This window comes from Tenrec ecaudatus, chromosome 13 (genome assembly GCF_050624435.1).
Source record: "Tenrec ecaudatus isolate mTenEca1 chromosome 13, mTenEca1.hap1, whole genome shotgun sequence".
Classification (NCBI taxonomy): domain Eukaryota; kingdom Metazoa; phylum Chordata; class Mammalia; order Afrosoricida; family Tenrecidae; genus Tenrec; species Tenrec ecaudatus.
In genome coordinates this window covers 104,301,059-104,317,205 of record NC_134542.1, presented here as the reverse complement: position 1 = coordinate 104,317,205, position 16,147 = coordinate 104,301,059, and the positions used below count along the sequence as shown (strand labels likewise).

At 58.7% G+C, this 16,147-nt stretch overlaps 2 protein-coding genes across 3 annotated transcripts in view; one reads left to right on the top strand and one right to left on the bottom strand.

The window, feature by feature from the left end:
- Nucleotides 1-10,204, top strand: part of LIMS2 (LIM zinc finger domain containing 2) — a 37,403-nt gene extending 27,199 nt beyond the window's left edge. For both annotated transcript variants that reach the window (XM_075529930.1, XM_075529931.1), the window contains 6 exons: nt 4,710-4,859; nt 5,434-5,584; nt 6,540-6,632; nt 7,268-7,316; nt 7,476-7,551; nt 8,277-10,204. In XM_075529930.1, coding sequence (XP_075386045.1) covers nt 4,710-4,859; nt 5,434-5,584; nt 6,540-6,632; nt 7,268-7,316; nt 7,476-7,551; nt 8,277-8,424 — 667 coding nt within the window. In that variant the 3' untranslated portion in view covers nt 8,425-10,204. The remainder of the gene's footprint in view (nt 1-4,709; nt 4,860-5,433; nt 5,585-6,539; nt 6,633-7,267; nt 7,317-7,475; nt 7,552-8,276) is intronic.
- Nucleotides 10,205-10,996: 792 nt separating this feature from the next.
- MYO7B (myosin VIIB) overlaps nt 10,997-16,147 on the bottom strand; it is an 85,944-nt gene continuing 80,793 nt past the window's right edge. Inside the window, exons 39-47 of the mRNA XM_075529145.1 lie at nt 15,370-15,475; nt 14,330-14,443; nt 14,000-14,087; nt 13,039-13,145; nt 12,440-12,625; nt 12,115-12,231; nt 11,766-11,849; nt 11,416-11,535; nt 10,997-11,098 (exon numbers count right to left, since the gene is read on the bottom strand). Coding sequence (XP_075385260.1) covers nt 10,997-11,098; nt 11,416-11,535; nt 11,766-11,849; nt 12,115-12,231; nt 12,440-12,625; nt 13,039-13,145; nt 14,000-14,087; nt 14,330-14,443; nt 15,370-15,475 — 1,024 coding nt within the window. The remainder of the gene's footprint in view (nt 11,099-11,415; nt 11,536-11,765; nt 11,850-12,114; nt 12,232-12,439; nt 12,626-13,038; nt 13,146-13,999; nt 14,088-14,329; nt 14,444-15,369; nt 15,476-16,147) is intronic.

The following is a 16,147-nucleotide window of genomic DNA, read 5'->3' as shown; positions in this document are numbered from 1 at the left end:
GCCCCGGGGTGGATCTGTTCCCTGAGGGCCTTCTTTATTTGCTGCCCCTCTCCTTCGTGCACAGCTTGGCCGCATCGTCGGAGAGTGTTCTGTGTTAGAGCAGTCAGGCTTCTCTGGATTGGCTAATCTGTAGTGAACAACTTTCTATTTTTTTCACCACCTCCTAACTTCTGCATCTAGATTTGCCTGGCATCTGTCTCCTTGCCAAACTCACTGCCCCTTCCTAGAGCATTAAAAGGTCGGTTTCAAATTTACATTCCTATCTGGGATGGAGTTTCTAGTGTTCAAGGTAAAGCAGGGACTTTCCAGCTGATACTGAACAATTTCGCACACCCGTCTCCTGGGAGACAGAGGACCATACATCATAGAGGGTCCACGAACTGCCATGGTCATTTGGGCTGGGCCATGGCTGTGGGTTTGAAAGTCAGATCAGGGAGTCCGGAGCCTCTGAGCTGACAGAGGCTGCCTCTTCCTAGCGTAGCCTGAGTTACCCTCCTGCCCTGTGGCAGCCCCCAGTCGCAGTGCGCCCTCTTCAGGGCTTGGCACTAGGGCCAGTTGGGTAAATTTTGGACTCCATTGTAAATGAAAAAAACAGAGCCCTTGTTCTAAAAGTAAGGCGTTGGGAGAATCTACAGGTCTGTTTCTGCGACACTGGCTCTGCCTTGCCCTTCCTCCACAGAGTTTGGACTGGAGCCACTGGAAATGCGCCCGCCTAGCTGGTTGGAACTGCCTTTTGCCTTCAGTCTGGGTGAACATGGCCTTGCCCCTGGCCTCTCAAACCTTCATGTAGCAGCAACATTCCTCCTGGCATCCCAGCCCTTCCTGTCTGGCTTGTTTCTGGTGTTCTGAGTTTTCTCCTATCCTTCCATTTTGCGACTCCTCCCACCCCACCCCAAATTCATGAGTGTTGGCACTGATGTTTAAAATGTGGTCGTTCACTACGTCTCCCCTAAAAAGTGTGAACCTCAGCCTCAAGACTCTGTTCCGTTGGTGGTGGAGGACAAGACTTGCCAGTGGCGCCTGCCAGAAGGTCCAGGCAGTGTGCGTGCCCCAGGCAGAGGTCAGAGGGACAGGCAAGCGGCCATGTTTCTGGCCTCCCTCTGGGCAGGCTATGGCCAAGGGATTGGTGACAGGGCTGTGGTGACAGCACCGTGTCCTGTCAGAGACTGGTGCCTTCTGTGTCACACCAGTCGGGGTTGCCCTCCCTGGCCTGACCACTTCTCCCCACAGGTGTCTTTGACACCTTCTGATGCTGTCAAGACTTGGGTGCTCCCAGCCCCTCCGCAGTGGGGCTGAGTTCGTGCCATGGTGAGCCTCCGACAATAAGTCAGAGAGAAGGTGGCCCTTGCTTGGCTATCTTTGACCATGGGGCTCCCTGCCTGCCCGCCACCCCTTACCTCTCTCAGATGGTCCAGGTAGGAGGGACAGGAGGACTGGGAGCTGGAGCCGGTGGGTGATGGAGTAGAGGCCTTTGCAGTGAGTCTGAGGCAGAAGCCTGGCTATTTAAGGCGCTGAAGTGAGGCCGTAGCGCCTCGGGCCCATGAATATCCCACTGTGTCCGGGGTGTCCCCAGCCCCCAGCATGCATCACAGAGGCTGCGACTGTCCTTGGACTGGGGAGTGGGCACGGCAGTCAGGGACTTAGTGGCATTGACAGACACAAGAGGACATTTCAGAACGTGGCGATTTCCTGTGAGCCGCTGTGCGAATGGACTGGCGTTCCCAAGCCTGCCCTGTGTGCAGCAGCGGGCCTTGTGAATCGGTGGTGGGAGCCGGCGAGGCTCGCTGGCTGAATGAGAGAGGACTCTTTTCAGGGCACTTGCTGTGGGGCCCTGTGTCCTGTCCTGTATAATTAGGCCCATTCGGGTGGGAGTGATAAATCACGGCCTTTATCTCTAGCAGCGGGCACAGCTGCAGCTTCATAATGGGGCACTGTCTATGCCTGTGCGACAGGCTCCGTCTGCAGGCTGGCCCTCGGCTATTCTGGTCCCTCCTCTGAAGCAACGGGCCACTTCTGCCCTCTGACCACTGGCCCCCGAGGCTCTGCCAGAGGCAGCGCATGGCCAGGCGGTGCTTCTGTGTTGGTGGCGGCAATGACTGAAACTGTGAGCACTTTCCCTCCCTGCTGTTCCCTAGGAGTCCTGGCAGCACAGAAGGCCATGTGTTGGCTGTCCACTGCCAGGTTGATGGTTCAAACCCTCTAGCCTCTCAGTGAGAGAAAGGGGAGGCTGTCTGTTCCTATAAAGATTTTCAGCCTCTGAATGCCCCCAGGAGCAGCTCTACTCTGTCCTCTAGCCTCACTATGAGTTGGAATTGACTCAGTGACAGGTTTGGTTAAAAATGGTCACACAGTGGGTTTACTTGGCCACTGGAACCAGCTGCCGTTGATGCCCTCCAGGGGCCCTGGGTTCCCCAGATCTAACTGCTCCACATGGCTTGCAACGATGGCTTTTCAAAGCACAGCTGGCCAGGCCTCTCTCCTGAGGCTCCTCTGGGCCTATTTGAATGACCCGCCTTTGGGGTGGTAGCGGGTGCTTAACCATTTGTGCCACCAGGTAGTTCTATTCAGGGAGTCAAATCACCACTTTTAATTTTAAGACTTTGAAGTACACATTTTTTGTTTTGAATGGAAACATTTAAAAATAAATGGGGCTACCATTTGGGAAGTACTTGCCAGATAGATAATCTTTCATTATTTTTAATTTTTTACAACACATTTGGGGTTTTTGCCCCACTTTGTAGATGAGGCAACTGAGGCCAAAAGGACTCAGGTCACTTGCCCAGTGACAAACATCTAGGAAATGGCAAAGCCAAGATTTGGACTCAAGAAAGCCTCACTAGAAGCCGTACAGCTCTTGGCCGCTGGGCTTTGTTTCCGTGGCTCTTTCACGCTCACTACCGATCAGTGACCGTTTGTAGGGGCCCTCATCATTCTCCCAGGTAAAGAGACTGGAATGTTGCCTTTTGATCTTGTGATGATCAGGTCTGTTGAGAAAACAAACAGATCCCTTGTGGAGTTCAAGTGGGGTGAGCCTCTTGATTCTGGCTCCTGCTAGGTGGTGGTGGGGGTCGGGGGAGGCTCCAGGGCATGGTTACCCTTTCTGTCTGGCTTGGCTCATCCCAGCTGCCAGAGCAGAGCATTTCTGGGCTTACGGATCTTCTGCTCCCAGAGGATCTCAGATGTCAGCTTCTGCGGCACAGAGCATTACAACGGCATTTGGGGGAGGGGTTAAATTCTGTAGCTATGCGACAATTACTCCGTGTGTGCCGATAAGAAAAGACAAAACCTCTGTCATTGCCACCAAGCTGCAGCCACCAGCACGTGGTGCTTATGAATGCAGCAGGGACAGCCCAGGTGTCTGGGCCAGGCCCTGTTCTCACAGCGAGTGACATGGAGGCTGGTAGAGGCACCACTGTGAACCCACCAGGATTTTAGGGAGTACTTACAGCCTATCTCACTTGGGCCCCTCGCCTTGAGCCTATCCGTGTGTGGATGAATTGGGACGATCAGACACACCTACGGCAAATAGAGGGCGATGTTGTACATAGTAGAGTCCAGCTCGAGGGAGCAGGTCCTGAGGTCCAGGATGTAGATGTTGAACTGGCTTCCCTGTTTCTATCATCTGTCCCCTGTGCCCCCTTCCCCCCCATACCTGACTGGGAGATCTTGAGTCTGTCTTGACTCCGGCCTAGACTCCTTGACGTCATTGCAAAGGGCTAGCACTGGAGGCCAAAGGCTGCGGAAGACAGTGAGGAGCGGGGATGATTGGGAGGCCTGAGAGGGAGGGTCTGGATGCACCAGGAGTGTGGTGTTCTAGGGTGGGGAGCAGGAGCAAGTGGTGTCAGAATTGGGGGTTCTGCAGAGCTGACTCTACAGCCCCACCACCTTCGAGGTCTGAGCAGGGAAACCGCTGGTTTCTTTCCGTCAGTCCCCAGCTGTTGTCTAATGCTGGCAGGAGCCTCAGAAATGACTTGGTCATCTTCACACAAAAAGCTCTGTAATGTCAGTTGCTGGGTCTGGGGCTCTGCTTGGACAAAGCCGGGCCTGTCTCTGGAGACAGGAAGAATCTGTGGTTGTCTCAGCCCCCTTGGCTGGGCAGACCCCGAACGAAAGCAGCCGCTTGACGGGCACTCTGCCATACAGTGGAATTTAGGCTGACATCTGAAAAGTAAGACTGATGTCCAGCACATGTCAATTAAACGTCCATTCTGTACAAACATGGAAAGGGCAAAAGCACACCTTTGCCTAGCAAAGGACCCCTAGTGGTCCAGCGGGGCAAGCGTTGTTGGACTGCTCTCTCCACCAGCCACTCTGTGGGAGAGAGAGGAGGCTGTCTGCCACCATAAAAGATTTACAGCCTTAGAAGCCCAGAGAAGCAATTCTACTCCATCCCAGGGCTGCTATGAGCCAGAATGGCAGTGGGACTTGGAGTTTCCACCTAAGAGCCAAAGACAGCAACCACTACTATTTCCTCTGGCCACTTCCCTGGGCCAGAGGATAGTTTTAAGCCATCTGTCCATGTGTCTCACTGCCATTCCCTGATTACATGCCCCTGGGTGAGCCCGCCCGGACAACTCGGGCATTATATAACATTTCCAGTGGGGGCTTAGCGCTATCGCTTCTCCCGGAAGATGGCCTGGGTATTCTGAGAGGAAGAGGGAGCAATCTGCCCCCAACACCCAGACCTCTTGGCCCACCACTTCCCACAGGCACCTCTGCCGGCCCTGCCACAACCAGGAAAAGGCCAAGCGCCTGGGCAAGTACGTCTGTCAGCGGTGCTACCTGGTCATTGACGAGCAGCCTCTCATGTTCCGGAATGATGCATACCACGCAGACCACTTCAACTGCACCCACTGTGGGTATGTGCGCACGCTCGTCCCCGCGGCCCAGGGGCGGTGGAACCTCCATCTGATCATGAATCTAGTGGGCAGTGGGTCTTGCTGGACGGGGTGCAGCGCTACAGGGTCAAGGTGGAGGTGGGAAGACCCAAGGCATGTCTCTTTCGAGGGCTCTGTTCCAGGGGACATGCACACAGCCTGGCTTGAGACCCATGGAGGCTAAGCCTTCATATTGCTTAGAGGAAGCAGAGAAGGAAGACAGGGTCAAGTGAGGGGGGGCATTTACAGGATGAAAGGAATGCTGCCGAGAGACACTGAAGGCCTCTCCTCCTGCCCGACACCCAGGTGGAGGGGAGGCGCGGGAGGGCTGGGAAGATGGCACAAAATGCAGGCCGCCCTCCTACAATGGCTTCACGGGAACTCTGTCTCCAGAGCCTTCCTGTAGAGATCAGTCCCCAAAGAGACCAGAAATCATAGCCAGCCTCTGTGCGGCCAGCCCAGGTCCTCTCAGTAGGCTGTGCCCCAGTGGGATTGGCCCAGGCGATTCCTGCCAGACGAAGCAGGGCCATCTCTGGGCCTCCCTGTTGTCTTTCAGGAAGGAGCTGACGGCAGAGGCCCGCGAGCTGAAGGGCGAGCTCTACTGCTTGCCATGCCACGACAAGATGGGGGTGCCCATCTGTGGGGCCTGCCGCCGGCCCATCGAGGGCCGTGTGGTCAACGCGCTGGGCAAGCAGTGGCACGTGGAGGTGAGTGACCACTAGCCATGGGCCAGAATGGAGACGATGCCCTGCATCCTGGTAGCCGTCATGGTCAGAGCCTGGCCAAGCAAACCACATGCCATCTCCTCCCAGCCCCTCAGCCTAGGACCTTACTCACGGGTGCTGCTGACCCTGTGCTTAGGCCAGAGGCCTTGCCCTGTCGACGGGGGCAGGAGACGTGTGAGCACAGATCAGGGTTAGGCAGCCACATTCCCCTGGCATTAATTCTAGGGGATCCCAAAGCTGTGAGAAAATCGGGGGCTGCTCTGCTGGTCCCAGGGCCACTGCCCTGTGGGGCTGTGATTAAGGGAGAAGCAGCCGTGTACAGTCCTATTGGAGCAGAGCTTGGCCCCTCGCTGCGAGCTGCTCCCCTGTGTCCGTCAGGGCCACTTGCCACACTGGGCCCAGGGCTGTGGGCTCAGCTTTCCTCATGGAAGCACCCAGGAAGCCTGTTTGCCTCCACCCACCCCCCTTCTGATACAGCCTGCTCTTCCCTGAGACACTTCGACTGGCCTGTTTGAGCAGGTCTGTGACACCCTGACGCAGGGCTTGACACCCGGTCCACCGAGCTGCACGACCAACCCCCTGCTACACAGGCAGGAGCTGCCCCATGGGTCTGAGCTCACGGGCGATGCCCACAGGAGCAGACCCCTGCAGGCTTGCAGGAAAGGGGGCCTCCGACCAGGGGATCTGTCTACACTAGGCGTCTCGTGACTGCCCAACTCCTTGAACTGAGGCTGCCCAGGGGGCCACACAGGCCCAGAGAGTCACAACCGTAGGTGGTGGAGGAGGGGACCCTGCTGGCTCCAGAGCCCAAGTGGTTTCCAACTTGACAGCTGAGAGTTGGCAGCCTCCTGCCGAGCTGTGTGGGGTGGGTGGGCACTCTGCCACTCAGGCCCCTGAGGTCCCCGTGCCAGCCTGCTGCGTCCCTTCTCGTCCCCAGCACTTTGTCTGTGCCAAGTGTGAGAAGCCGTTCCTGGGACACCGGCACTATGAGAAGAAAGGCCTGGCCTACTGTGAGACACACTACAACCAGGTATGGGCGTGCGGGTGGGGCCCCTCGCCGGCCTGCCAGGCTTCCAACCCCCAGCAACCGAGAAGGGAGTGGGCTGGGGACGCTGAATCTGCTCCGTGACAGCCCCTGCCCTCCTGGCTGGAGGGAAAAGAATGGTGACCTGTCTTCACAACAGGCCACTGAGGAAAGTGAGGCGAAGAGAGGGATCCCCACTGCAGGGAGGGGGTGCACTGGAGCAACCCTGGGGTCCGCTGTGTGAGACCCAATCTAGGTGCTCAGATCCCAGCGCCTAGCTTTCAGTCTCAAGAATGGGCCCCTCTCTGAGCCTCACTTTCCTGCTTGGTTGGTTGGAAAGACATCTCACCACGCTCTTTCTGTCAAGGTGCTGTGGTACGGGCTATGGGGTGGGGTCACTGCCCTGCCCATACCCTTTCAGACGCCTGGCAGGAGCAAGGGGGCTACTGAGGGGAAGTAGTACCTCAGGCTTGTGATCGTCTAGGATGGGGGCCTCACCTCAGCCTGCAGGGTGCCTGGGCAGTGCCCGAGAGCAGCCATCCTGGAGTGGGAGGGCCCGAGGTGAAGGGGCAGAGGTGGAAAGGACTAGGATGTCCCCAGCCCTGGACTAAGGGGACACTGCTGCCCTCCTCGATCCACAGCTCTTTGGGGATGTCTGCTACAACTGCAGCCACGTGATCGAGGGTGATGGTAAGGCTCCTTCTGTCCCTCAGCCCCCTCCCTTCTCCACTCCTCCTCCTCGTTCCTCCTGGGCTACGGGTCCTGCAGCTGCAGGCCCAGCTGGCCCTCGGCGTGCCCAGCTGAGCCTGTGAGAAGCGTCTGTGGACACTCGCCCCTTACCCCTCACAGTGGTGTCGGCCCTCAACAAGGCCTGGTGTGTGAACTGCTTTTCCTGCTCCACCTGCAGCAGCAAGCTCACCTTAAAGTGAGTCGGATTGTTTGGCTTCTTCCTCAGGAGTAGTCCAGTCTCTCTGGTGGGAAGCGGGGGGACCTCGGGGATGAATGGGCTTTCTGTGGGCCCTTCCTTCTTGCCGTCACATCTTCCCTGAGTACCCCGCGTGGCCAGACCTCAGGCACCCAGTGGAAGTACAGAGTAACTTCGCCACCCTCGCAAGTCTGTTGGTGGGGCCGGTTCTTCAGCATGGTTCTGGGCCGGCACCCTCCTCACATGCCTGGTTCTGTCGGAGCCTGCCTCCTGGATGGTTCTCCTCTGACCCTCTGCGTCACCAAGCAGGCTGCCCCTGTTCGTTTTGCCAAGCCTGGGAAGTAGAATGTGTGCGTTCGCACCTCACTCTGCTGGTTGGCCTTTGTGACAGGGGTTGGGGTTGGGGGCGTGGGAAGCCAGGGAAGAGCCGCTTCCTGCCGGGCTTCCAGCACACAGATGGGGAGGGAAGCCTATTTCAACAGAGGGAGCCGTCCATGCAAGGCCAGGGAATCAGATCACTGCTCTCCGGGAGGCTGTCCCTACCTCCGGCCAAGAAGTTTACCTGTGCCGGGCCTGCTGGTGTGGGAGGGATGTCTCGGGGCTGGAGGCTAGGAGGAGCCCTCCCTGACCTCACCTGTCCAAGGCCAGAGACAACCTTGGGCTAGAGTCTTGGGGGCAGCGGAGAGCGGGCTCTCCCAAACACACGCTGACTGTTGACTCCCCAGGAACAAGTTTGTGGAGTTCGACATGAAGCCTGTCTGTAGGAAGTGTTATGAGAAGTTTCCCCTGGAGCTGAAGAGAAGGCTGAAGAAGCTGTCCACGCTGGCCACCCGCAGGGCCCACCCCAAGGCCGTGGACTTCAACTCTGCCTGAAGTCCTCCAGCCTGCCTCTGTCTCCCTGCCATGCTGCCCTCCCTGCCCAGGTGGCTCCCACTCTTTTGCTGTCTTCCTCCACGCCCCACACCCCCTTGTCTTTGTTCTCTCTCCTTGTGTTTCGATGGGGGCTTACAGATCACATCAACTTTCCATTCAACAATGCTTTTATTTCTTGCTGTTGATTGCAATCCTTGGATCGTTCCAACCTTCACCCCACTTGCTCCTGCCTTTCCTTTCTCCATTTATCTTTCTTTCCAGACCCTTCCTGCCCCGACTGTTGTGGTCGTCGTCAGGTACCGTGGCGCTGGCTCCGACCCACAGCGACCCTACGTGCAACAGAACACCCCCATCCTCACAATTGTTCTTCTGTTTGCGCCCACTGTTGCCGCCACTGTGTCCCTCCATCTGACTTGTACCCTCTGGTCAGAGGCTGCGCTCTTGATTGCAGCGGTTGGTCTCCCTGATGTCACCGCTCTCCTTAGCTCAGTCTCTCGCTGTGGGGTCCATTCTGCGATCCTGTAGGACAGCATAGAGCTGCCCCTCTGGGCTTCCCGAGACCTCGGGCTTTATGGGAGTGGGTAGTCCCATCCTCTTTCTGTAGGGCAGCTGGTGGGTTCAAACTGCTGACCTCCCCCGCCCCCCGGCTCCTTTTGTTCCCCTTGTAGACCTGGCTGTTGCTTGGCACAAAGCTAAGCCTCAAAGGGTGAGTTCAGTTCCGGCTTGAAAAGTGGTCAAGGGTCAGAGTGTCAGACGTTCCATCAGTCCACCCGACAAGGAAACCTGCTGTTATCATGATTCTGTTCCATAGTTGTCCCCACTGCATGCACCAGGACCCTCTGTGGCGACTCCTTTCAGACATGCTGGTGGTGGCAGCTGGGCACCACCAACTTCTTCAGGCCTCGGGGTTGGGGCAACAGATTCAAGTGGTCGGCCTCCTCTGCTTCTGTTCTCCTGGTCTTCCCTCCTTCCTCTCTTTCCTGCGTTCACAGCTCATCTCTTCCCTCTCCCTGCTCCTTCCTTCCTCGCTCACCTTTCCCCCTTGGTCCCTTGCTATTATATATACCCCCCTTTCCTTTTAAGGAGTCCCCCCCCCCGTCTCCCCACCTACAAACAGAGGACAGACAGCCGGCCAGAGGCAGAGAGGCCCAGAGGTGGTGAACCTGTGCCCAAGGTCACATTTGCTACTGCCCCAGCCCCTTCCCTCTTTGTCTGACACATTTTACCCAAATTCACAGCCTGGGGTCCCGGCCCTGCTGTCGAGCATAGCTTCTTCCCTCACCGGCGGCCCAGCCTGCACTGACTGAGCCGCACACCTTCTGAGTGGGCTTGTGCGACCTCCACACCGGAGGGCTTCACTCTGCCCATTCCCTTCTAGCCTCGGAGCACCCCCCACTGTGGCTACCTGCAGCGGGGGTAGGGGGTACGGGGGAGCTGGGCAGGGGTCAGCTGAAGTTCAGCCTGAAGTTGAGCCACCAACCAATCAGATGGGGAGTCTCTGGGGAACCTGCAGTCCCTCAGTCCTGCACTTGCTCAGTCAAGTTGGATCGCTGCCCTCCCCAGGCCAGCGTGTTCTAGGCCAGGGTCCGGGTTAGGGCTGGACAACCATCCACTCCCCTCCTCCATCACCCAGCAGGTTCCTTTCTGAAATCCCACCGGTGGCCCCCATGCTCTGAGCTGTGGGGGCATTGGTGGGAGGGCCCCCACTTGCAAGCTGAACCCTGGACGTGTCCTTGGATGTGATGTGCACATGGTGTATGATGAAGGCGTATTTACCCCACTGCAAGTGTCCTGTGTGCTTTGTGGCGGGGGGTGGGGGGGTTGTGATCCCCGTGGATATGCCACTCAAAGCGGAGACCAGATGAGCAGGAGGGGAGGTGGGGCCTGGAGGCAGGTTGAGCCACAGCCTGCAGTGCTGGTGGCTGAGCCCACCAAGCCCCGCCTGAGACACAGTCGGATGGTGGCTCTGACACAGCCTGTCAGCCCACGTGAGGTGAACCTGGGCCTCCCCAGCCCTGAGCTACTCTGCCCATCAGTCAGCAGAGGCTGGCAGGCTGGCTGCACCCCAGACTCTGGGGTCTGTGTGGGATCTCACCACAGAGGCTTCACAAGTGCTACCTCCACCCTGGGCCACTGCCATTGAAGAAGGGTAAAGGTGCAGTGGGACTTGGAGATTTGGGGTGCCCTCGCTATGAAGCAAGAAGGAGGGGGTATGGAAGATGGCATGGGAGAGGGAGGATAATGGTGGAGGAAGCCAATCCCCAGGAGAGCGGCCATGCACTCTCCCCGGAGCAGCCACCGGGCTTCTTCTGGAAGAGATCCTTCACTGCTAGTGCTCCCAGGCTGTCTGTCCGTCCTGCACATACACACACACACACACACACACACACACACACACACACACACACCACACACTCTTCCCAGAGCTTCATGATCATTTATTTGGGGACTAGAGTCTCTCAACCCACTCTCTCCTTTGGGCCCCAGCAGGGAGGCAGTGGGAGAGGGAGCCTGTGGTCAGGGGCCCAGAGGGAGGGCGGAGAGCACAGTGGGGACCTCCAAGGAAAGGTGCTTAGAAGCTGGCCAGGGCAGAGGCCTGGGAGCTCCGCTGTTTGTTTACAGTGACCAGGAAGCGCTGGACATACGAGGTCAGTAGGTCGTCCATCTTGTAGCCCTGGAAGGGGACACGGTTGTGTCAGCACCCATGGTGGTCCCCATGCCCCACCCCAGGTTCCCTGCCCCCACAGCACACTAAGGTCCTGTCAACTGGGCTACCCTACATCATGGGGAGACCACTGTGAGACCTTCCCGCTGTGGGCCCTGAGTGACTGCTCATTCAGCCACTTCACCCCAATCAGGCTTCTGCTTGGCCATCCTAGGCCTTGCTGGCCTTCCGGGCCTCGTAGTGAGCAGCTCTCGGCTGTAGGGGAGCTGGTGAGGGTAGCAGGGCTGGCGGTGGCCCCTGTCCCTGAGGTCAGGAGTGGAACTTACCAGCGAGGTCTCACACAGCAAGCGGTTGCCATGGCCCAGGCTCCCCAGCACCATGTGGAAGTAGGTGCTGCCGCTGCTCCAGCTGGCGATCTTGGTGAAGGGGTACGTGGTGAGCAGCTCCTGCGAGGGGAAAGTGGGGGCACAGGGTTTGACTGATGCTCAAGTGACCCTGGAGGCTGAGCCTGAGCCTCCGCCCAGCACAGGTGAGTGTGTGTGTGTGTGTGTGTGTCCACTCGCTTGGACACAGGAGAGGAGGCGTGGCTGCAGCTTCATTTGCACATGGGTCCTGGGGACCTTGGCAGCAACCCCCCTGCCCCTGGCCCCAGCCCAGCCCCAGCTTCTGCTGCTACCTTGGTTTTGGGGTGGATAAGTAAAACTCCGAATCGGTTGATGGCGATGAGGACGATGTCAGGATAAGAAGGCTCTGAGGTTTGCTGGGAAGGGGGGGGGGCATCGTGATCACAGAACATCCAGGAAGCCAGGTGGCCGGTTCCCAGGGGCTCACATACCTGTGGCCCACCCCACCCCACCCCCACACCCATGGACAGTTATACATTCACTCACACATACACAAATACGCTATACTCTTGCTTACAGTCTCCCATCAAACATGGCCCCCGGCCTCCATCCCCAGACGCGCCCGCTGGGTCAGACCTGAGGGCATTCGGGTGGGGGGATCTGGGCCTGAGGCAAGCCTACCTTCACCTCAAAGAAGGCGGACCCAAAGGTAGGCCACCGGCAGATGCGCTTCAGAAAGGCCACCTTGGCCTCCTCCACCGTCTTGTCCGTGTGCTTGTCGTAGGCCAGAGGGATGCTCTGGGGGAGATGAGGGCAGGGGGGCTGGGGCCATGCTCATGGGCAGCACAGCTGGTTTGGAGGCCCAGACTGTACCCTGCGGGGCACCCCAGAGCCCCTCAGGATGTGTGGTAGGCATGGTCCACAGACCTGCCTTCTGAGCCCGGGCTCAGGATCACAAGGCAGGGCCAGCTGTGCCCCGAGGCTCCGCCCAGTCTCCATCAGGTACCTTTTTCCACTCCTCAGAGGTCATCAGGCGGGTAAGGTTCTCAGGTACAAGCTGCCGCAGGATCTTGGGGACATTAGTCAGCTGGGACCGGTCATTGTCAAACTGAACCTTGTAGATGAGGCCTGCCAGGTGGAGGGCGTCCTCCCGCGAGCACTTGTGGAACCCACGCAGGTACTTTGGCAGCTCCTGGGACAGTGGGCACGCGTGCAGGTGAGCACTGGTGGCAGGCCCCTGCGGAAAGCTACCTGGGCGTGGCACTCGGTCACAGGGACCGGTGTGGTAGCTTGCCGCATCTCACAGGCAATGCTCAAAAACCCTGGGGTGAATTTCTGGCAAGGGGACAACCGCATCTCACTGGATTCCCGGGTTTGGCATCTCGACTCATAGGCTCGTGTTCCTCTGGCAGGATCACCATGTCCACCCCTCCCCTTAGGCAGTGGTGCAGCGACTGCTGGTACATTCACTGTCCTCAAAGACCACTGCTTCTGGACTCGGCCGCTGAGCCTGCCCTCTCAGGAAGGAGGGATGGGACCAGCCCCTCCATCCAGAGCTGCCAGGGGTAGGCCTAGCCCATGGTAGGGCAGCTCGGCTGCAGGTACCTGGTGGTAATGGAGTATGGTGTCTGCCTTCACATCCTTCCCCGGGGTTACGTTGAGCCATAGTTTCCGCATGAAGAACACCTGGTAGGGGAGGGTCACGGAGGCCCCTAGGCGAGGAGCAGCAGTGAGCAACAAGCCTATCCTGTGCCCTGCTCCAGCCTGACCCTGGCACCCCCCAGCCATTGTCAAGAAGGTCTGGCCTGGCCGTGGGACACCTCATCTAGTGCCCAGCCCCAGTTGCCCCTTACATTCAGCCTCTACTCCGCCTGCATTCCTGCCTGGAGAACTCCCATCCCTCCTCTCTCCTTGGCCTTGGTTCTCCTTTACCCTCAGCACTAGTGTGGACCACCTTCCCTGGAATATTCCTGGGCCTTCCAGTTACCCAGCCTGCCGTCCCTGTGTTCCCTTAAGACCCAAACCAAACTCTCTGCTATCGGGTCAGTGATGCCTCGTGGCGACCCTGTAGGACAGGGTGGAGCTGGCCCTGTGGGTTTCTGAGGCTGTAACTCTGTGGGAGTAGAAAGTCCCTTGCTGTGGCTGGTGGTTTCGAACTGCCGACCAGGGTAGAACTCATACCACCAGGGTTCCAGCTGTGTACCCTGATCACCCTGAATGACGGCCTCTGTCCTGGGTCTATCCCCATCCTCTGCCCCCTGCCCAAGCTGAGAGGGCTCCTGGGTATCACACCTGTGCTTTCCCTGCCTGGCACCAGGGCCTGACTACACTCCGTCACCCGGGGCAACTACAGAAGCATGAATGAATTAATTGCTGAATGGGCATGAGAGCCCCACACGAGGTCTCTGGGGCTGACTTGTCCCAGGAACAGGCCTGACTGAAGACAGAGGTTGAGCCTGATTGCAAGGTAATGTGGGGAGGAAGAAGAGGGTGGGCTCTCCCCCGAGAGGCAGGCATCCCCTCTTGTCCTCCCCCCCAACCCTCCCCCACAGTGACCCCTCTTCACCTTCTTTCTGGGGCTTGTTCTTCTTCACCCAGTCAGACACATGTCTCAGGGAATCAAAGAAGAAGTCTTCTTCCTTCTGGCTGAAGACCTGGGGGAGGGGGTGGGGCCAGGCCAGGGGGTGAGTAGAGCTGCCTCCAGGAAGGGCTTGGCAGGGGCTGGGCCTGGCCAGTCCCATCTACCGCCGCATGGATCAAATGCCACTTTGGGCAGACCTTGATCAGGAAATGGGAAACTGGGCTCTGGGGCCCCCACACCCCCTGCCTCTGGCTGAGTTGGGCAGCCAGGGCCCACCTCGAAGAGCCCGCCTCCCCGCCCGCGGACCAGGGGTACCTTATCTGCGATCTTGACGAAGAGGCTGCAACCCTCCCAGGAGGCTAACTGCAGCCTGGTGGCGATGCTCTCGCAGACGTCCCGCACCCGCGTGTTGGTGCCCACCTCCATCATCTGCGCAGACAGGCCTCAAGAGTCGGCGCCACCCAGGGTGCCCCCAAGCGGCTCTCTCTCTCCAGAGTAAGGCACAGCCTGGCAGGGGTGCTCCTTGCTAAGACCGAGGTTAGCCTATGCTCTGCCAAGGATGCCAAGACCCCGCCCCCTTGTAGAGAATGGCCCGTCCCCTCACTTGCTCTGAGAGTCCTGCTGGCAGACTGCGGGGATGCTTATAGTGCAGGGCTTGAAGGTCGCTGAGGTAACAAAGGGTCACATGTTCGGGTGGGCTGAGGGCAGTGTTGCCATGTCAGCCCCTCGCTGTTTCCTTACACCTCCTCCTTGACTTGGGGGGGGGGTCCACTGCACCCCACTAGGTGCACAAGAGTCTTCTACCTCCCAGTCAGCTCCTCCGCCCTCCCAGCCCTGGTCCCTGGGGCTCTGCCTACAGGTGACACCCTGCGCTGTCACTCCTGTTCCCTGTGCGGTCGACAGGTTCTGAGGTCTCTCGGGCCCAGGGGCCTCACCCTTCCTACCCACACTTCTGGGCCCCCTCTCTCCTGGATGTGCTTGCCCCGAGGCTGGAAAGCCCAACGCATGCCTCTGGGAGTTTTTGCCTCTGCCTCTGGAGACCCCTAGCCCCAAGTGGTTCCTACATGTCTGGGGGCAGGACAGCAGGGCTGTGGGCCAGCCTCAGAGCCTGCACCTGCCCAGCCCAGCCAGGGGCTTGAGGTCAGGTCTGTGGGAACTGCTTCTCAGGGGAAATGGAGGGGACAGGAGAAGGACAAAAGGGAGCCCCGGCTGGGAAGTGTCCCATGCTGATCCCATGTTCCTCTGCTTTCTTTGGGACATCAGTCAGGGGGGGTTGGGAGTGGTAGCACCTGCGGAGACCCTGGCGTGGCTCAGCCTAGAGGGTGGATGTCCACGTGGAGGGCGTGTGGTCGTACCTCGCTGGTGTCATTGGGGAAGCAGACTTTGTGGCGAATTCGGGTGACGTTCTGCTCGGCGGCCTCCACCTCCACCTGATGTGGGGGTTGCTTCCGGGGCCCCGACCTGGAACAGGACAGGACGAGCTGAACCCCACCCCGCCCGCCCCACCTGCTGAGTCCCGGTCTTCAGGGGTGTGTGTGTGCTGTGTGGGGCGGGCGGCTTTCACTCTTCATCTGCTTGATACGGAAGGGGTCTTTCCAGCTCTGCATGAGAAATCAATCATGGAATAACCTGGGGACCCATGCCCAGGGTGCTCAGCACACGTGAATCTCAGACAAGGTGAAGGGACACAGGCTGGCTCCGGGGCGGGGGTGGGCGGTGTCTCGGCACATAGGAGGAGGATGGATGTCCTTGGGTTGATTTGTGTTCTTGGTACCACATACCAGGGGCATCAGGAAGGGATGGGGACTCCAGCTGGGCCCCCTTTCCCTCTGCATGGTCAAGGCTGCCATGAAGTCATTGACTGGGTGAAATGGTTGGTGTTCTCTGTAGGGCTGTGGGAGGCTGCACCAGCAGAGGTGAGAGGCCCGGAAGAGGACTAAGAATGGTCCATGAAAGACCATTCCAGCTCTGGGAGGGATATGGGACACATGGACAGGGCTCCTGGTCGTGGCTGCCCTTGTCTGGGGCTGGGGTGGGAAGACGGATGGCATGGGGTGTACAGATAGTTTCTTCTGGATATGAACAAGCAGTGGTGAGACTGTGACCGGGTCTGCTGGCAGCCTGCTTGACCAC